Below are 21,676 nucleotides of genomic sequence, written 5' to 3'. Positions count from 1 at the left end.
TTTCATTGACATTGACATGGGATTGGTTTGAGCTTTTACTCAAATAACTTACTATTTTTTTTTACTTAACCCTATGGTACTGAATAGAACAAGCAGGGACTGTAATGATCACGTCATCTTTTGTGTTTTTTTATGTGCTGTGGCTCTCCCGTGATATGGAGAGTTAAAAGTGGGTTACTGCTTCTTGCCATTACTACTTTTGTGTAGTATTTGTGCCACTTAAAAAGGAGCAGCCAGTGACACTGCTGCCAATCTCCAGCTGCAGATTTATCTAAAAAACGAGTTTACTCCATCTTTTAAAGAACAGGCACTGCAGGGAAACGCCAGTGACAAGTCAGCCTTTTGCTCGTCTTTTTTTTCCCTCTGCAGGAGAATACAAGCAGGCCTCTTCATGCAGACCAGACGAGTTCCAGTGCTTAAACGGCATGTGCATCTTCCGAGACTGGGCATGTAATGGTCGCACAGAGTGTGAAGACAACTCGGACGAGCTCTTTTGTAAGCTGTTTTCACAAATGTTTTGTTAGCCTTCTGCAGTGAAGCCATACTCAGTGTAAACTACGCTTTACCTACCACAAGCACATAGAATCAACAGCATATTTGCTTATATCCATGTGCAAAGATCATGGCTCACTAATTTATACGGCACAATGTCATTTCAAAGTTTTGCTGGTCCAGCTGTGTGCTGTGAGCATGTGGGGCATGGTGCAGTGCGCTGCACTGGGCATGTGCTGGCTGTGTTTTGTCCACTTGGCTCTCACAGCCCTGCCACCCTTGTGCTTGCCTCTAGGCATGCAGCTGCATCATTTGGAGTTGAGAACTCCACTCCTACGTAGCACAAATGAAGGTGTGCCTGGGTTTTTCATGTGCATTTAATATTTTCTTGTATTTCTATTAGTACAGTGCAAATCATTTGTAATGTAACTGCTTACAGTGCAGTACCGTATGTAATTAAAATTTTTGCAATCACTGCTTAGCCTCGTGTAGAGCTCAACGCATGGGCATAGCTCTGAAAACAGTCACCCGAAGCACGATACCGTTATAGCACAGGATCTGGGGGGGAGGCCACTGATCGACTGGAATGGTTGGAGCATCGTTTCAGGGTCGTAAACGAATAAAAAGGAAAGGGGAAAGGAGAAAAAGGAAGGCAAGGCCGCATGCTCCCCTCTAACTTGGCCACGGAAACTAAAGAAATAAGGCACCCCTTCGTTCACATATTTGTGTTCGATGCTTCAAGTTGAAAAATAAAGTTTAAACCGCCGGTGATTTGCAAAACAGCTCAGTGTACTAATTTGTCACCATCAGCCTGCTACGTCTGCTGCAGCCTCTCCCACAGCAGGAGACCAATAAGTGTCCAGCGTCTTTGTTCACGCAAGAGCTAGCATGCACGTGACCATGGCACTATCCAAGATGGCCGCCCCCACAAACCAGCCTAGGCACAGCTGCATGTACTGGTGCCATCATCAATAATTGGAACAAGCATTTCTGAATATCACCAAATATTTGTCTTACTGGCTTTATGACAGCCATTACCGGTTTACAGGAGGCTTTTTCCATTACGGCGGGCTCCTTTAAATGTACGCCAATGCGGCCAGGCAGTTTCTGGGAAAATAAATTCCTGTAAATTTACGAGACCGCATTCCAATTATTTTCGATGGCACCTGTACAAACAAGGCTTGGCGGCGTGAAAGTCCCCACATCTAACACCAGCAAATTGTTTAAGATAATTATGCAGTCAAAACTCGATTTAACGAGACCCGATTTAACAAAAGTCCCAATTTAATGAAGTATCCCAATCCCACTTCCGACGCCCGTAGAGACCAGTGCTTTGGATAACTCGAAATAACGAAACCAATATCATGATTTGTCTGAGTTTACCGAGCCTTTTCTCAACAAATGCAGCTCAAAAGGTGTTAATTTTTGGTCTAATTTATACAGAAAGCCTCAGAATTGATTCATGGTGCGCCAAAGACAACTTCTCAAAGCACCCTTGTCCCGCTCTTACGAAACTGCGCCGTGCAAAATGGGAGTTGTAATTTTGAGTTGAATTCACCAGATGATGCCAATGGTAAAATGAAGCTTCATTCAGGAGCTGTTGAATCTGGAGCCCGGGAATTCGGTTTCCACCTATGAATTTTTTTTTTTTCCTTCCCAATTTTTCCTTCTTCTACAATCTAATAAACATTTTTCCATCCATCCATTCGGTCTTCGGCGGTTGGATTTTTCGGAGCCTGTTTTGTGCTGTTCGTTCGCCATCGTTCTGCGGGTAGTTCCCATCAAGTGAAGGATGCCCCTTGATATGCAGCGGATCTTTGCTGTAGCGCATGAGGATACGGAAGACGCACTGCACGCACTACAAACTTGCAAGAAATTCGTGCGGCCGTTGCTTACAAAGTGCACGCAAGCAAAACATCGACTTCTTTTGTGGGAAATAAATTTGTACTCCCCTGGGAGTCGTTCTTGTTCAGGTAACAATTTCTGTGGTCTCTTTTCATATGCATAGGCCGCAATTTTATTTTCGGAGCATATACTTTTTGCAACTACGGCACCGCATAAGCTTGCTGGATGCCACTACAGTATATAATCGAATATACCGAATTGAGTGACCAAGAAATGCTTAACTCGATTTACTGGAGTTCTTGATTTAAAGGGACACTGAAGTGAATTTGTCAAGCTCCCGTTTTTGCTTGCACTGCGTAGACTGGCTCAAATTAGCACACTTTTCATCGTTTATCCGGTTGACAAATCGGTAATTATTTTACAAAGCGCGAAAGAAGAAAAACTACCATGCGCGGTTTGCGGCGGCCGCACCAACTAAGGCTGTGACGTTGGGAGGAGGGGCGCCGTGATTGGACGATGCCCAAGGTTAGCAATCAAACAAGTTTCGGTTTCGGTTCTGTAAAACATAACCAATGGCGTTGTTGGATGGGCATTCTCAATATCTCAGTAATCATCATACCGCGCTTCTGCCATGTTGTCGGCTGTAAAATGCACAAGATGAGCCTCCCAGAACGGCTTGTAGTCGTAGCATTCACTAGCCGAGACCTACGCAGTGCATGAACGCCCTCCGCGTACCCGCAGACGCCCAAATGTCATGCGCTTTCCCCCCATATTTGGAGCTTGCCTCCCTCATGCCTGTATCGTAAAAAGCGTGTTCGCACCAGGCCAAGGGTCTGTTCATTCTGGCCTGTGCCCACTTTAACGAAATAATTTGTGACTCCCCTCAGTTTCGATAAATCGAGTTTTAACAGTATTCAATGACCCCTTCCAACATTTTATTATCCAGGCTGAGTGCATTACATTACCTTAGATTTCTTCATATTTATCTTTAAGCACACAAATGAGCTTGGGATATATAGTTACTTAACCATTATCGGCAGACCTCTTCTAGGCCATGTGAGCAAGGCAATATTGTTCACATATTTCAAATGGCTGAAAGTTTTGTGTTTACCTTTTCTTATTTCTGTCTTCTCCAACCAAGCCTCCTAAATACACCCTCTAGACAGGGTGTAAATAATTTATAGGAGTTCGTATCTCCTTGTCTGAGACTGTTTGAAAAGCTGTCTTGCCTGTACAGCCTTTCCATTTACCCTCCAAGGGCCCAAAGTTGGCCACCTTGTAGGTAGGCACAGTAGTTTTTGCTCCTGTTCATCAGTTTTGATAACTCCTCCAATGTGATTTCCTCCTCCATTCTTCAGATCATCAGATTTAAATTGATTGTTGTATTACTCAGTCCCAAGATCTCGAAGTTACTGCGCCTCCCAACTAGCCCCCCCCCCTACAACTCTTCACCCCGCCTTGATGGGAACTTTGATCTGCTTGTTCTCCATGTAAAGCTGCTGATGAGTAACACGTTGAGGGACAGGAAAACAGCCACATGGATTAGGGAACAGACCAAGGTGGAGGACATTCTAGTTCAAGTTAAGCGGAGGAAATCGGCATGGGCTGGTTACGTAATGCGAATGAGGGACAACAGGTGGACCATCGTTTGACAGACTGGCTGCCAATAGACCGCGAATGCACTAGGGGTCAGCCGAGAACTCGCTGGCAAGATAAGCCAGCGAGTTTGGGGGGGAAACATGGACTCAGCTGGCACTCGATAGGCGTGGCGGGAAATCTTTGGTTGGGGGAGGCTTTCGTCCTGCAGTGGACACACAGGCTCATGATGATGATGATGATGATTACTCAGTCCCAATTTTTACTCCTAAGCTCTGTCAACCATTAATGTGAATTACACGTCCAAAAATGCAGTATTTGATTTGTGTGTGCGCGCGCGCGATCAGCTGTTATTTGGTTCAAATTGCAATGGTGGCCTGTCCAGACCTAGAGATTCTTGGGAAGCGCTCCACAGGAACCGGGGACAGAGGGGTTGGAGCTTTGTTGCCTATTCAGAGGGGGACGTGCGGCGGCCAGACACTACACTAGGGTGGCCAGATACTGTGCCGGGGAGTTGGGGCTCGCCGGTGTCCCCGACTGCTTCCTGTATGATTTCACCTTCGACGATATGTGCAGTGGCTGCTATTCTCATTATTTAGTTATATGCCACTGGCCCACCATCCCAAGTACTGACAGGTTCAGTGCTGCCTAGCCTTGCTGGTTGTCTGAGCATCAATGAACTTGCATTGCTAAAGCTAAGACGGTGGGGAGCCATTTTGGCCGCTTGTTCCTGCCACTGCAGTGGCTTCACTGCCGCAATAGTGAGGGGGTGCGTACTGCTTCACGGGGGTGAGTGGTGTTTCACAGCACAACACCGGCAGCTCTTCCTTTCCCCCTTTAAGCAGCTTTGTTGCTTTGCTGTGGAACTCCCAGTGGGGCATTGTGGGAGTGAGATGTCATAGCTTTGCCGGAAGGTCAAGGTGAGGTGGGGTTGTTTATCGTGCCGAGGATCCAGCATCAGGATCTGTGCCTGTCCCTGGGTTCCCTGAGTGAGCAGTGGCGTGTTTGTGACGACAGGTGCCTGCCCATCGGGAATGCTGCGCTGTGCCACGAGCAGTGGCTGCTACAACCGCAAGGCACGCTGCAACGGGCAGCCCGACTGCCCGGACCTGAGCGATGAGCTGGACTGTGCCTTCTGTGGACCCAACCGCACCTTGTGCAGCCCCACTTCCACCACTTGCTACGATCCGCTCAACGAGCGCTGCGACAGGTCTGTGCAGGTCGCATCGGGGGCACTCACTCTTGCACACGTATTGCTAGCCCAGTTACTGAGGAATTAGTGGTTAAAAAGGTGGATTTTACCCACTTACTGCTTGTAATACGAAGTGACAAGAGCCCTGCGACTTTCTTTAAAGGGATCCTGAAATACCCTCCGCCAATACATGGATGTACATACAGTGTAGAACGTTTATAATGTAACGCTAGTGCTAGTGACAAAAATGTTATTCATTATTTGAAGCACTATCAGTTCAAGCTGTAAGCTCACAAAACTATTTTAATGTTTGGTTAATTTGACCAGCATAAGGCAGTCACTCAAATCAGGCTTATAGCATCACTGGTTTAGTGCAGGAAAGTAGGTGGCGGGTCGCCATCCTTTCTTCTGTTTTTCTTATTATATAACTTATTGGACTGAGGTGCGTTGAAATGGGTGTTTGTTATTAAAGCGAAGCTTTCAGCCTCTCACTGATGTCGTAGTCCACCCAAAACGCACTGCAGTGGGTGAAGTGGAGAATAATTAAAATGCTTCCTGTGGTTGGAATCGGACCTGGGTCCCTGGCATTAGGAAGCCGATGTCTGCCCAGTTGCACCATTCTGGCACGGTCGAAGCAATTTGGATGGGGAGAGGGGTGCATGGACGTGCAAAACTAGACAGAACAAATCAACTCGCTTCAGGGTTGATTCGGTTATTGTTGGTCTTGATTTGGGAAAGCTTTGAGTTCCCCCATTGTCGTTTCGACAGAGGGGTAGTTGGTTTTTCCAATGCGGCAGTGCTTTGATTGAAGCTTTGCATGTCGACTCCATGGTTCCTTTAAGAATGGGGTGTGGTCTCCACTGCACTGCTGTGTACCTTCTCTGCCTTTGGCGGGAAATTTCTGTGGCACGCAAAGCAGCATTGTTCATTTATGTGCTGTTGTGGAGTTGATCCATCTGTAGGTTGACGTGTGAAAGACTCATTGGAACTTTGTTAGTCCAGCTGTTACGATGTGAGCTGCAATGTTATTTTTTTTTTAAGAACAAAGTAGCATTATTTTTACTGCGGCATGATACCCTTGTATTTGGGGACTACAGTGGCTTAGTTAAACTAGTTGCATTGCTTTTCGAACCAGGGAATTATTTTTATATATATATAAAAAGACGCAAGGTTGTTTTACCCTGTTGCTTGTCTTCTTTTTTTCAGCATTTTTCATTGTGAAAACGGGGAAGATGAACAAGGCTGTGTGTCTGGCTGTGAGCAGAAGATCACGTGTGCTTCTGGAGTGGGCTGTTACCGCGCCCAAGATCGCTGCGATGGTATACCTCACTGTGCCGATCGCTCAGATGAAACTGGTTGCGGTAAGTCCCTGCCTGTTCCTCTATAAGAGTTTTGGGGGTGGTGAAGAACAGCGTGCAGGTCTTTTCAGTACTGCTTATTGAATTGCTCTTTACGTAAGGGCCTCTGTTCTGATGTAGTAAAGCTGGCCAAACCGTCTCGACTTTAAGTGAAAGTCCTAGTACTAGGTGAGCGATTGTACTGGCAGTCCACATTATCTCGGGCATCATCAAAGAATAAGAGGCACTTCTTAGGATTTATAAGTAATGAGGAAATTCTTTATTGGAGTGCTGTATCTCCTAAAGCCTTCAGCGTGGCTGCTAGGTCTGCCTCCACTTTGGCTAAATATCACCTGAATTGAAGGCTCCGCTGTTTGGATTCTACCAAGGCTTGTTCACTTGTGGCTGTGACACTTTTCGCCATCCAAATTCTGTGGATTGATATCCAGTAAGCTTCCTTTAAATGCTACGAACACAACCTCCCCCGGAGGCCCGCTGAGTAGTGTAACTGTGCTAAACGTAACACCTGGTTCAACTTGTTTAGTTGACTCATTTGTTTCCGGATAACATTTTGTATGTGTGTGTGTGATTTGAAATACAGACAGACAGGTGAGGTTGTGCCGGTAGTTCCTGAGACTCCTGTGTTGCCTTCAGTATTTATTGTTGCACAACGTGCAACAGTGACACAAGGTGGAAATGTGCATTTGAAAACACATACCTAAGCATGGGGCCAAGCGTGATCTTCATCCTGCTGTGTTGTCTTTGCTCAAGCAACCTTGCAGGCTGTGCTGTGATGTTCTCAAAACGACAGCGCATGTCGGCTGCACTGCCTGTGCAGAGCTCAGTCCTCACACCTGGACATGCAGCCGAGCACAGAAGCAGAGTCAAAGCTGGCCTTGTCTTGGACGATAAAGAAAAGTACTTGTAAATGCTGCTGTTTCAGAATTTGGGGCAGTTGCGCTATTTCAAAGGTGCAGTGGCAGGACAACAAAGCGGGGCACAAAATTTGAGTGCAAAAATTGCACGCGTATATTAAGTGACATTCTGGGCCATGCTCATTGCTCATGCTGCTAGGCATAGTTGTGATCATGCCAAAAATAGTAGCCTCATGATATATTATACACCACCCCCCGCCTTAAAAAGATGCTCACACTGCTACATTTACTACACGCTGAACAAAAGAAAGTCAGCCTTCGGGGGCGTGTTTCTAATGATAGTTATGATATAATGAAATTCCACCAAATTTCTATTTGCTCCTCTCTATATCTGTCCATCTCGCACTTGCGTCATTATTAGTGGACACTTACTGTTTTTCCTTAGGCATTTTCTTCTCTCTGGCACTAGAGGAGACTGAATAAGTGCCAGCTACGGGGGTCGCACTTTGAGGTTACGTTCATCTCGGTAGTTCTGTATCATTCAGATTTCACGCGGATTTTCCAGCAGTATACTGGCTGCCCTCTTTTAGATAAAGTAGGGGTACTGTTTTGCTCCATCACTCGTGTAAATCTGACACGTGCTGTGTGACCTGTCCCTGGTGTGCTGCTCAGTTTGATAAATATCAGCTTTGAGAAAAAATGACCGTGGGCTTTTGTTTGTGTCCTACCTGTTCAGGACCAGAGAAGTGCCGCTCCGAACGAGGGGCTTACCTGTGTGGTGATGGGAGGTGTGTCACGGAAGATTCTGTTTGTGATCGAGTAACAGATTGCCCGGATGGCAGTGATGAGTACGGATGTAAGTGTCTGGTGGCTTTGAGCTTTTGCTTGTTGGGAGGAAGCCTTCTTTTTTATGGCTGCCTGATGAACCTGTAAAATGCGTCATCGGTTATGCAGTGCACTGTAAAGTTCATCTGTGAAACCACGTAGAAGTTTTTATAGTAGTTATGCTCTGTGCACTGTAGAACGCTTTAGCAGGGAAATTTTTGGGTAGCTTGGTGTCAGCTTTTGGGTCAGTGTTTTCACACATTCTGAAGTACTGCTGTAATTCGAACGTGCAGTCAAAAGTATTTTTCACTAAGCAATCGAAACACCCTCGTATTCCTCTGGCAGTCGTCCACTTACAAACAACACATTAGGAGTTGAAAATACGTGCGTTATATCAGATTGTTGCTATAGCTGGATATTATTGGGGGGGGGAGGGGAGAAGATGGAATTTTTTCCTGAATATTGCACGTTTTAATTGGTATAGTTTCGTGAAAACCCGAGCGAACCACTAGACAGTGTTGTCTAGAAATGCCTGGAATGCAGTAAAATTATAGATTGAAATGTTCAATCATCGACAGTCACTTTGATTAGGCATAGTAAAAAAGAGTTAACTACTACCATATTTACTCGCGTAATGAACCCACTTTTTTTTTTCCAGAAAATTCGGTGTGTTTGGGTGGGGGTTCATTATGTGGGAAACTTGCAACAGATATTTAAAAGTTCAAATTTCATACAATAAAGATGCTAAGAAAAGCGCTGTAGAAACCTTACCTTTTCAGTAAAAACACGTATGTAATTATGTGACCAAATTTCTTGTTTATTCACAATATGCTAGTGGCCCCCTACTCAACTTCGTCCTCCTACTTGCCATCGGAGCTGTCCCGTTCATTGTAGTTGCTTGCGTCTTCACGTTCGTCGTCTGCACATAGCGCATCGCCTCCGTGCCGTCAGGGCACTCCACAACTTCTTTCTGCGCACCAGGAAACTTCCCTTCATTGGGCTTACGAAACACACGGCAATCCCTTTTGATCGCCTGAACCTCTTGTTTTCACCAGTAGCATACATGCACTGGGTCAACACTGAAGTTCTGCCCAACCCCACGGTTTTCATGTCTTCGGCCCATGCTCCACCACCTTCAGTTAGTTTAAAACCGGCTATATAGTTCATGTATTGGTCCACTGTACACCGTGCACCAGGAGCACAAAAAAAGCTTGAAACACAGCCGAACAACAAAACCATGGAGCGTAATGGTGAAGTCGCAGAACAGCACAGAGCAGGGAAGGGGTGCAGAGTACGTTTGGTGCTTTGCTCGCACACCACAGCACTTTCGTGGCACTATACACAGGATTGGTTGTTTTGTGTTCAGCAGGTGGCACTCCGCAAGCGCGCAATTTTTAAATTGTGAGCACAGCATTCGCGCTTGTGTCTCCAGCTACTGTTGAGATTTGTTTTTGTTGGAATGCTTTCCTAGCGCTTCTGCCCGCACTGTGGCATAATATCAAGTTACTGTGATCGTCGATGGCATCAGCGACCATGCTGAGATGAAAACATTGAACAGTACCTTTTCTACTCCTGCTGCATTGTTTATGCTAGGTAAAAAGAAAGTTCATGCTCAAGAAGAAAAGTGGGGGAGGGGGGGTCATTACGTGAGTAAATACCGTAATTGAATGTGTAATGTATAGGGGCCAAAATTGGAAGGCGGACAAAATAATCCATACCCTTCCATTGCTGAAGTACCCCATAGTCAAGGCATAGCTTTGGTGCATTAACCAGGGTTGAAACTGCTGTTAAATAAGTAGCTTGGGAAACTGCTTTTCTTTAACTCTGTGTATTTTAGAGGGGCAAAAACAAATTAAACTGAGGATGCAATTGAGGTATGTTAGGGCAAGCTGTATACATCCCCCTTGGATTGAGTGTTGCACAGTGTACTGCAAAGTTTCATTGTTTCCAGACTTTGACAGTCTTCGTTCAGTCTTTCTCAGCATCATATGGCTTTGTTCCTTTTCAGGTCTGAGGAACAGCATGATCACAGCGGCCATCATTGGGTCGCTGTTCTGCGGGCTGCTGGTGGTGGTGGCCGTAAGCTGCTCGTGCCGGCTGTACGCCTTGCGTTTGGCCCAGCAACAAGCTGCAGCCGCAGAGGGTCCCATGGACTCGCCTCCACTGTTTGCGGACAGCGCACCCCCAGACTTCTGGTTCCGAGAGCCCCCGCCACCGTATGCGGTTGCCGTGGGTGACCACAGGTGGGAAGCGCTCTTTTTTCTTTTTATTTCACTAGCAAACCAAACAAGCCTGCCTCCTCCCCCCTTGCTGGAGTGCCCTTGTTAGACGCACACTAGCCAAGAACTGTGTGAGGAGGCTGTGGCAAATGGGCTGGCGTCTCTCCTGCTTTGTCCAAGTGCTTTCTTCTTGCTGCTTGGGCCGGTGTTTTTCAGTCTACAGTTGAACCCCGCAATAACGAGTCCGTTGGAGAAAGCCAAGAAATGCAGTTTCGCAGGAATTTCGTCACTGTGAGAATGAAACATAAACGACAGAAAAATCAACCACAAACCAAAAATTTATTTCCGAAAGTCAGTTATAACACTTTCTGAGACTTACCTTGCTTCACACCTCAGCTTTCACACTGCAAGAAGTGCTTCATTGTTAGTCGTGCACGCCTAACGACCAAATTATGTCAAACACATTCAAAACATCCTGCAGGTTCACCTTCACAGCGCGTTTTTCTCCCAGGTCCTTTGCGTGAAGTATGTCAAAGCGTGCAAGCTAAGTCCAGCTTCTTCTGTTGAAGGGCTTTGCCTGACAGTGGCACCTCGGCACTCTCATAACAGTGCAACAGCTCATGTACTCATCTATGCAAGGACTGGCAAAGCCCCGCACGGTGTAAAAACATAGTAAATATGCCTATCGATAACTGCAAGGAAGAACGAGCAGAATTAAGAACGCCTGGAATATGCTTTTCTGCGTGTCTGACGATGACTTATCGCAAGAACGGCGCCCAGACGGAGGTAGGCTTAGCGCACCTGCGGGCTGCCGAGATGACAGCGTAAGCGATATGATTACCCCTGAAAGTGCGCTAAGGTGCGTCTGTCTTTAGATCAGCAGCACATAGAAAGAAAAGAAATGGTAAAGTGGAGGATGCCGCTTGCCGAAGGCGCAAAGGAAGTGTGTTCATTCTGTTATCGACGATGCCGTGCTGCGTCGGCTCGCATCCCGAGCCGCACTTCTTCGTCGGCAAGTTACCGTACAGATGAGCGATTTGAGAACGATAAATGCTCGCACTGTGCACAGCGTGCGGAGGTGACGTGATATGCGAGTAGATTAAATCGAAAACGTGGTTCTCCCACCTAGCCAAGCGCATGCACGTCCCAGAACAGTGTGGTGCATCCCATTACCAGCCCCTTTGTTGCAACTCATTTCGCGCTATGTAAATCGCCCTGGAGCCAATTTGATTGCAACGAATGAAACAGTAACATAACAAAATAAGCGTTTACAACTGTAGTGCACGATCGGCACCTCAGCCTTAGTCAACCACTGCCAACAGCGTAAAAACTGAAGCAACGTTCTGGCCTTGTGTTTGTGCAGTTTTTCTGCCAAGTGCCATCTGTGTAAAGAAGATTTCATAATTTTCCCATGAACTGATTTCACCAAACTTGGTATGCTCGTGTTGATCGAAAAGAAAGCTACATTCTAAAGCATTTCTCTTTCACCTGCTCAATAAATAAAGCTGTTACTTGGAGTAAAACTTCAACTGCGATCTTCTCAGCTACCCTTTTCTTGCATAGGTTCCCAGCCTTACAAAGGTTTTTCGGGTTGTTTTTATCAAAGGATTTCTATAAACATTAAACCGTTGAATTTGGGATGAAATGAACTGCATGCTGATGCTATTTTAACTGGCTCAATGTGCCTCAAATAAATGTTATGAGTAATAATATGAGCTCATTAAGTTTTCTGAAAACTGTACTTAGCATTATTATTTAATCAACTTTATTTACAGGAATACAAATAGCATCACCATGCATGGCAGATCTTAAACTACACATCCATACCATTTATTTTGAAAAAATTTGAATAAAAAGCCCCTTAACGGCCCGTAAGAAATTACTTAATTCGGCTACAGTATTTGCTTTGTAACTCAAAACATAATTATGCCACATGAAAACTAATTACATATTTGAAATGAGGACAGCAAAACACACATGCACAGTGATTTTTATTATCATAGACCAATTAATAAAAAAAGTTCATTTCAAGACCCTCGTTTAAGTCTGTTCACATGGGTGGTGTTTTGTTCAGCATTTCAGGGTTAACGTCATGTTTGTGTGACCAGGTGACCAGTTGATGCCTTTTGTTGGTGGCATGTGATAAACATCAACTAGAGGGCAAAAAAATCCCTGGATGAGCCAATGTGTAGGTATTTCTATGCTGGCATGGCATACGAAAACTGAATCCCCAGAGCGTGACTACAAGCATAGTAAAACATTTTTGGCCATAACGAGTGTGGTAGCTGTCAGGACACAGCTGTCAGTGAAAAGCGTGCTTCTTTCATGAAAAGGTACTGATGACAACTGGCATGCTTTTTCAGCCAAAATGTTGACCCTTCTGCAGCCCACTCAGCATTTTTTTTCGCAGCAAAGAGGCCGATTAAAGGAGACATTTCCTCCCTGTGACGTTGCGTATTGCACCTGATAAAAGTCAGGTAGTGGTGCTACTTAGCAAGAACCAAATATGGCATTACCACCAACCAAGGCAGTTTGGCCAAATCAATCGTATCAGACCCTAGTTGATGCCTGCCACTATGGCAGTGTGCTGCAAATAATGTTGCTGCACTGAGGATTGAGCCTTTTGCCATTAATGTTGTGCTAAGGTATCAAAGCCATGTTGGAACAAAGTGCAGGGTCATGAACTGCTCAAGGCTCTCTTTGCCCGATTGCTACGAGACCACACAATCCAACCGTGCATGGAAGAGCCCTCAAAGCGCACCCCGCTCTCTGGCCATCACCACACACCGGTTGGATAGTGGACAATATAACACACGTACAGATCAGCGGGGGAAAAGGCGAATGGCTGGCATGCCTACTACGTGCTCTTCTAGTAGGGGCTCAAGTCGCCCTACTCATGTCGGGCTGCTGTCAGCGTGCATCACACACTCGCATGTGCTCACTGTTTGCTCACACCTCGGGTCGCTCGTCTCTTTTCCTGCCACTGGAAATAACTGCCTACTGTATGTTGCAGATGCCCTCGTCAGTAATTGTAGTCTTTCAAAATGCTTTGATAAATGATACGCACAAAGAGGTTGGTAAGAAGTTGTGGTCAGAAGCTGATGAGCATTTGTGGTGCCCTCCCCAATTAGCCGAGCAGTTTTTCAATTACAGATGGCACATTTTTAGATTTCATCGCTACTGGTAGCAAGAAATCTTCCTGGCATGGTGTAAACGTCGTGCAATTTTGTTTGTCAAGGACCCAAAAGCCCCGTCAGTGCCCATTGGTCTTGAGACCTAAAAGAAAGGGGTCCATCTCTACTGTGTACCCTCTTTCCTTCAGGACAAGTAAAGAGGGAGGGGAGACAGACCCCTTTCTTTTTGGGGAGCCCAAGCAACACTTTATGCTCAAGATTTAAATTTTTTTATATAGTAAATATGTGTCAATGTCCTGTTTTCACTCATTGCTCTTCCTTTCCCCTCCTGAATCCAAAATGAGGCCGGGTGGGCACTGCCAGCGCCCTCATTCTGCTGACCTCTTGTCATGGTGGCTGTGTCCCCTCCTCCTGCAGGTACCACGTGCCACCGGACAGTGTGATAGTGTACGGCCCCGCGGGCACCCCGAGCGACCTGGGGGCCCTGTGCGGCCGAGGAACGCAGCGCCGCACCCGGCGCCGCCACCGCCGGCGGCCGCCGTCTCCCCCCACCCCTTCGACGACGTCCCATGAGACCGGCTCCGAGGAGGCCCTGGCCCCCGGCGGGGGGGCCCTGGGCGACAGCAGCCTGGTGCTCGGGGTGCATGCAGCCGTCTCTGCCAGGCGCAAGGCCTCGGCTGGCCCCCAGCCGGAGGGAGCAGCCAGCCGGGCCCTGCCGGCCGCCGACGGTGTGGTCAGCTGTGATGACACACGGCCACTCATTGAGGAGGACCCCCACGGCTCCACGTGAGGAGCACAAGGTGTGGGACCGGCGGCCGCTTGGCGAGTGGCACCTTTGCAGATGTGCCCATTCCGTTGGCAAGCAGGTCGATCTGGCTGGCAAGCGTGCACCTGCACACCATCGGCCCATTTGCCTGCTCTGCCAGAAATTTCTCTCCACCCTGCGAGAGCGCTGTACGTCGTAGACGATTACCGGCCGTTTGCTTCTGGAAGGGGTGCTGTCTTCCATTCACAGCCTTGACGAGCACAAGCGGTATATTATGTAAAAAAGATCTTTTTTTTTTTCTTCTCACAATAGCTATGTTTCAGAAGCAGAATGACTGTGATGATACTACTAACACTGAGGACCTTGCATACCTCAAATGAAATGACATGACACTGTGCGAGTGTCATGACTCAGCATGAATAGCTGTCAGGACATGGTGTTGCGAGTGACGAGTCAGCGAGGATGGATATATGGAGAGTCGTCGAGCAGTGACCTCAAATCATTGCTTGGCTGTTGCACCGCAGTAACGTCCTACTACCAAGGTCCAGCAAGTTTGTTTCCCAAGTGCGACATCACATGTTGTTGTTTTCCTTACCCATTGATGTTAAAAACTCAGACAGCAGTGCACAGTCTTGTTATACCCCCTAATGTATATTTGCAGGTTGTCCCACATAACTTCAGCCGAGCCTTTAAAAATAGAATGGGGCCATTTCATTGCAGTGAATTCGGGCAGGTGTAGAAATGGGACGGTTGCGTGCATAAAATCATCTTTTAACGTGTGTATTGGTGGATTATGACAAACCAGCTTGCTGCAAAGTCAACTTTTTTATTGTTGTTTTATAAAGAAAGGGGGTGTGTCCTTGTTTTAAGAGAGCACAGATGACCAGAAGGTTTAGCTCCCAATTTGGAGATTTCATGCAGGGCCAGGCTCCCCATTGGCCTTTGCCCTGTTGCCGCACGCCTGTGCATGGTAGTTACAAGCACAACTTGCGGCTGGCCTTTCAGGTTTGCCCACCATCTAACGCAGTTAAAAAATAATGATAATTTTTTTTTTTTTTTCCAAGGATGAGGCATTTGCCGCTGTGCATGCGAGCATAGCGAGGCCAGCTTGGCTTACGGCTGTGCGTGGCTGGGTTCGCCCCAAAGGATGACTTCCTCCTCTTCAAGGAACTGGCAGGAACAAGAAGTATGATGGCAGGAGATGGGTGCATTCATGCCCTGGCAAATGCAAAACAAACTATGTACATGTAATGTGTGGTTTGTGCATTTGGGAGTGTATGAGTTGTGGTCTGGCCCCCTGGCACTGGTGGGTTCTTCTGCTTGGCTGGCTGCCTACCTGCCTGTCTGCACCACCCCCCTCCTTGAGAACAGGACGGTCCTCCACTTTCTCTCATGAGCAGGAACAGATTGGTGAACTGGTCCCTAAAATTTTGGCTAGTCGGACATTCGAGGTCCTCGGCTGTGTTTTTGTAATTTGGGGAGTAAATTTTGGTGGCGCTACAAACTAGACAGCATTGAGTGCGGTCACCGTTCCACAGAGAGACCCGCTGGGATAGCAGCATTGAGAGATTGTCGTTTTTACATCAGAGGTTATTCTGTTCTTTTTGCCCTTTTCAGGGTGAAATTGCAAGCGCAAGAGCTTGGCTTTCTGAAAAAAAATCTGGAAAAATGTGTCTGTGGGAAATGTGCCGAGAAGAGAGTGGTGCCGCAGGTGATAGGTGCACGGATCGCCCAGTGGATTTCGCTGCTTGCTGGCGCAACCCGCCGTTACATGAGACAGGTGACCTGGATGGCAGACTAGCCAATTTCCTAGTGGTTGTTCTGCTCTTCAGCAACATCGTGGTGAACCCACCTGTGTACAAGCGGGCAAACTTTTATGTGTGGGCCAGGCGTGCATTGCATCGATGAGTCAGCAGAGAGCAGTGTAGGAAAAGCGGGCGGTGCCTTCTCAAAAAGTTCGATTCGGAGGACGTTGGTTTTTATCAGCCGCGAAAAGTCGTTTCACTTGGGGGATGCATGGTGCATTCTGAAGCTTTTCCGAAGAAGCTGGCTCGAAATGATAACTTCGAATGGCAACAGATGTGTGCTAAACGAGTGTTTGTTACCTTTTCGTGTGGAATCTTCACATTTGCAGTAAGCGAGTAATGTGCATGTAAAAATACGTGGCTGTGCTCAACCTGCACAAGCCCCCTGGTCACTTGAGCCCGTTTGTTGTAGCAGTGGATTCATACATAACGGAAAACTAGACTTGCTAAGCATGGATGTGTACCCGATAGGAAGGAACGACCAAACATAAGTGCACAAATTTGGACCCTTTCAGCAAAAAGCAGTTACTTTACTCTGTTTTTCTCCCTGCTCAATTTGGCGAGTGAGTAAATTGCAGTTTGAATTCCTCTGTGCATCGTTGTATTCATTGTACGTATTTTTTGTTAGCAACAGTGAACTGCACCCTTTAACAGGGCTGCAGGGCTTTCTGTTCACTCGATAGCCTCGGGCCACTAAAAATGCACTGTGAGAACGAACGAAACTAGAAACATGGAAGTGTGAACGTGGACACGCAATTTTTCAGGTTTTCTTTTTGGGCTTATCAAACAATGAAGTGTGAATCTCACACTTTGTGCATTGACATGAAACATGCTTAAGCTGAAATTCCCAAATATGTGTGCTTCCAAAAAGCCTGCCTTATGGCCTAAGTTAAGTTTGGTTTCTGGATATTATTTTTCTCTAAGTTTCATTTGTTGCTAACTGTGCACACTGGCATGCCTGGTGGCAGCATTATGGCAGCTTACAATTTTCCACCTCCTCATCATTATCACCATGTTCATCTTAGTTTTGAGTCGGCTGGAACCAAAAGTTTTACTGACCTTACCCACATAGGTAGTCGGGCCACGATCAATATTGGCACGCTTTCACGATTGTCAGTCCTGAACAGGCTGTTGAACAATACGAGTGAAGGTCACAAAAAGAACGCTCAACTCATACGGGGATTGAACACTACAATGGCAGCCTTCAAGCTTGTTTGAGAAGAGTGGGTTGACGTGTTAATATTTTTTGGCTCAAAAAAGTGGGCAAATAAGGCACAGGTGCACGCTGATGGCTGGGTGTGTATGAAAAAATGAAAGGCTGCTCGGTACATCCACTCATTGTGAAGGAATGTTGCGTTTTTTCGTGCACAAAAAAACAGAACTTTTCTATTTTTAACTCGTTCAAGTTATGTGTGACACTCTGTACATACTGTATGTATAGTTGCAAATTGTATAGTTTCTTGTCCAAGGATGGAAGGCGTCTGTACAAAGTTGTTTATGTTGACTTCTGTCCCACTTACAGGCTCCCCGTTTGCACTGTTGAGTTCACCAGGTTGAGCCTTCGTATTTCTCATTTTAGTCCAGCTTTCAAGTGGTTGCCACAAGTGCCAAATTGGTGTCAACTTGTGGTCAGTGCTGGTTAAGCAGGCATTGCAAAAAATAAACATTTTCAAACATTCATTCTCCACTTATTATGAAAATAAACTTTTAATGTGCACAGTTCATTTCCTGGTAGCATTTGATTGAACTCTAATGAAGGACATTTGATACCAAGGCGGAAACGGTGATGGATTTGTCATTGCTGTAAAAGAGAAAAGAAAAACAAGTTCACGAATAATGATAGGACACTCTTTTGTTGTTGTCTTCCTTTCTAGTTGGAGCATTGTATACAGTTAACACTTTGCTAGCCAAAAAGTACCTATTTAGTTATATCCCAATTAACTCGTATGACTTTATTTGACCCAGCACCACTATATCTGTACTTTGAATATTACTTCTGCACTAAATAAATCCAGTGATGCAAATAAAGCATAGGTAAAAAATACACTGGCAAAGAATTAAACAGTGTTACTAAAATAAGTGCGATTTGTAGTACCAATTTAGATATAATCATCAGGGACCACATACAAAAACGTAACGGGGGGGAGAGTCGTACCACACCCAGCATTGTGCGAAACTTATGAAATCATGCCAACAAACAAATTTGTTTAAAGCTATTGTGTACATACTGTAATATTCAAAATCTATTCGGTATTTGTGCTATATAATTGGGCTCATTGCTGCAAATATTATATCCATAGTTGATTTTTCAAGAGAAACCACTATTCTACCATTTATTCTCCCAGAGAGCCTCGTTGCTTGTAACAATGATTTAATTGACCTATACATTGCTCTGGAAATTTTGGGTGTAGAGTGTACTATTTTGTGTCAGAAGCCACCTAAATTATGAGTTGTTTGTTTTTAACGCCTTAAGCATGTACATTTTGCTGTTACAAGCTGGCTGTGTGACACTCGCCTCTTTTTTGGGCAGCCAGAAGCTCCAGTGTGTTGTCCTCACTGAAGCATATGTGTGCTTCACCGCCATGCTGTCCAGGAGTCTCTTATGTAGTGACACGAAGCGGCGCCTATTTGTTGCACTATATCGGCTTATTGGAGAGACGCAATCACCAGTGCATGAGGCGCGTGACCATTAAAGAAACTTTAGTGTGCCTCTGGACAGCCGAGAAAGTGGTAGCTGTCAGTTTCGCACTCTCCCGGCTGCACATGTTAAGATGTGCACAACCAACAGCACCAACCAAGTAACTTTAGTATCGCACTGACCCAACATTGCGAACTGCTCGATGATAAGCGCATTGAATGTGGAAACACATTTCCAGATGCTATTTACGCTTGGTCATCACATAGTGTGGAAGTTAATTTACCAACGGGAAAATTCTTTAGTGCAGAAATGTACACCCAGTCACTAAATAAGCCAATACACATTAAAATATCAGCATCAAAGTGGTAACCAAGAGCATGGCAATGTGTACGTGTGATTGGCCAGCTCCAAAAGTGTCCTGGCCATGATTGTAACTCAGACGTGGTACACTTGACTCACTCAATCATGTTTCAGCCTTTTTTCCCCCTCTCTTTTGTGATGTGAATTCGAGATTTTTGGGGGGGTAAAAATGTGCTATGAAAGTTTTATTAGTTTGTCCAGCAGTGCATAATTTAGTTTATAAAATTAAATTACCCATAAACTACCTTTTGGCTTAAAAGAACATTGCATTTACGTGATGCATTTAGCTGGCATGCTCACATGGTGTCCTCCTGTGGCATGTTGAGGCAGTCATATGAGCTGCTCGCATGCAATGTGATGTGGGTTTGAAGAATACTTTACTCGTTACTATTTTAACACGCGCACACACTGGAAGCATGTTTGAAGTGTGCCCCACTTTTTTCCCTTCAGTTGATGAGGCAGCACAGAGCGCTTGGGCCTCGTTTTATTTTTCTCCTCCCTGCAACTTGTACCTAAAGCGTTTCTTCAAAAATGTTACACCAAAGTGCCTTGTTGTGGGTGTACGCAAAGTAGGTTCACTCTGCGTGTTTTAGCAAGGAAAAAAAAGGGTGCATTACACGATATTTTAAATGACCAGAACTACCAATTCCTGTAGGTAGAATTCACATGGTACAGTAAAACCTCGTTACAAGAGACACTCAAGGGAGCCAAAAAACGTGTCTTGTAATCAAGGTCTCTTGTATGCAATGTTGCTAACATGGTGAACATGGGAAAACCAACCAAACCGCTTTCATTCAAATGTCTCTTGTAACAGTGTCTCTTGTAACGAGGTTTGACTGTAGTTGCGTATCTTGTCAGCTTTTGCTGTCTGTGGGAACAAGCCAGACCGAATTAGCATGCCCTGTTTAAAATGGTTTGTTGTCTGCAAGGGCAAAAAGGTGGTGATGGGCTGCACAGGGAGAACGCTGTTCCCATCTCACACCGGCTGCACTGGTGGAATGCTTGACATGCAGTCTCTGTCCGAGGTCAGACTTCCCACGAGGAGAGTTTCAGGAGCGTTGTTTCTCAGAATTGCTTATCTCCCTGACAGCAGTGCATGCTAGCCAACTGAAAAGTGCGCTCACTCACACCATTTGCTGTCACTTGTTACAAATCCTGTTTTAGTGAGAGTGATTAATGTATAGAGAATGCTTTATAATAAAGAAGTGTACATTTGAAGATTGGTGCCAGAGAGGTTTTTTTTTTTTTTTTTTTTTCCTGCACTCTTATGAATGAGAGAGGTTGGGCGGTAAAAACAGTTGTTGCAGAAAAGCTGTATGTGCCAAGGATGTCAATGTTTTCGTCGTGCATCAGCAAAAGCTGTGCACGACACTGCACTTCATCTTCCTCAAGAAAGCAGCCCCTGGCTCATGCACCCTTGTGGGGTATTGGATACCCCATTGGATGACATGTACTTGTGGGGGTATTGGACAAAAATTATTAAAAGCGCCACACATTATGCTAGGAATGCCAGCGCCCTTGAGTTCAAACTCTTCCCACATGAACTGAATAAACCACTTGTCTGGTTTGGATACATCCACATTGAGGTTACCGACGAGTATCACCAGAGTTTCCACCGAGGGAAATGCATGTGCGTGAAGTTCTCGATGTTGGCTTTGGGTGTGTTTTGGGATATGCAAACACTGAAGATTAGATTTCACCTTTTTTCTGTATGCCACAGGCCAGTCTTGGGCAGTAACTAGTTACTAGTAACGCATTACCGGTAACTAGTTACTCTTAAGTTAGAGGAACTTGTAACTGTAACGCTGTTACATTTTTATGGAGTAACTGTAACAAGAAATACCGTTACAGTTGCTTCCTTTCTGTAAAAAATTATCCAACAGCCACACTCGTTAGCGGCCGATGTACAGTTTGCGCTTTCCACTCTTTCGGCCCTTCTTGTGCAGAACCTTTGCCTACTTCATGTCTGCCAGCTCAGTCCCTTCGCATGAGTGAAAAACAGCTGGACTAGAAATGTTTAGGCATGCGCGTGTGCGTGGCGTCCCACGCGGTCAGCTAAGGGCTCGAAATTTTTAAGTGTGAGCTGCAGTATTTTCCTCAGCAGCGCGATATTGCTCACACCCAGGCCATAAATAACGCTGTGACACGTGCCTAAGCGCACGTGGACGCATGTTGACACCAGAAGTCAGAGTACGACGCGCGGCAGCACCATTTTCGCCAGATCTGGGGCGCAGTAAAAGTGTTTGACACAAAGGCGAACAGGAAAACAAACATCCATAAACATCGCAACAATGCACTGAAACGTTTGCACTTTCACAGAAGCCTGGAAAACTCCGGTCAATGCGTCACCTTCTCATTAGCGACGTGCAGCCCCGTTTGCAGGGTCATAAAACGCCGCGGGGAGTCTCTCGGCGTCCCCGTGCTCGTCCAGCCCTGTGCACACTGTAGAGTGTTCAATTCACAAGTCGCTTGCGACTATTGTGCTCTTTTGAGACCCCTGGCTGTGTTTTGGACCACGTGGTTGGGGCCCCTGGATTAGAGGTTTCGTCGAGCTGTCAACAGTGCTCTTACGAGGTCGAGGAAGTTATAAAT

The 21,676-nt window shown here is 45.9% G+C and overlaps 1 protein-coding gene across 1 annotated transcript in view; it reads left to right on the top strand.

The window, feature by feature from the left end:
- The window catches only part of LOC144154906 (uncharacterized), a 30,237-nt gene extending 9,935 nt beyond the window's left edge, over positions 1-20,302 (top strand). Inside the window, exons 5-10 of the mRNA XM_077686022.1 lie at positions 370-495; positions 4,951-5,143; positions 6,332-6,486; positions 8,074-8,193; positions 10,171-10,405; positions 13,933-20,302. Coding sequence (XP_077542148.1) covers positions 370-495; positions 4,951-5,143; positions 6,332-6,486; positions 8,074-8,193; positions 10,171-10,405; positions 13,933-14,305 — 1,202 coding nt within the window. The 3' untranslated portion in view covers positions 14,306-20,302. The remainder of the gene's footprint in view (positions 1-369; positions 496-4,950; positions 5,144-6,331; positions 6,487-8,073; positions 8,194-10,170; positions 10,406-13,932) is intronic.
- Positions 20,303-21,676: the final 1,374 nt, after the last annotated feature.

Source organism: Haemaphysalis longicornis, unplaced genomic scaffold (genome assembly GCF_048455015.1).
Source record: "Haemaphysalis longicornis isolate Haplotype H1 unplaced genomic scaffold, Haemaphysalis longicornis Haplotype H1 scaffold_1, whole genome shotgun sequence".
Lineage (NCBI taxonomy): Eukaryota > Metazoa > Arthropoda > Arachnida > Ixodida > Ixodidae > Haemaphysalis > Haemaphysalis longicornis.
This window is presented reverse-complemented; position numbering and strand designations above follow the sequence as displayed.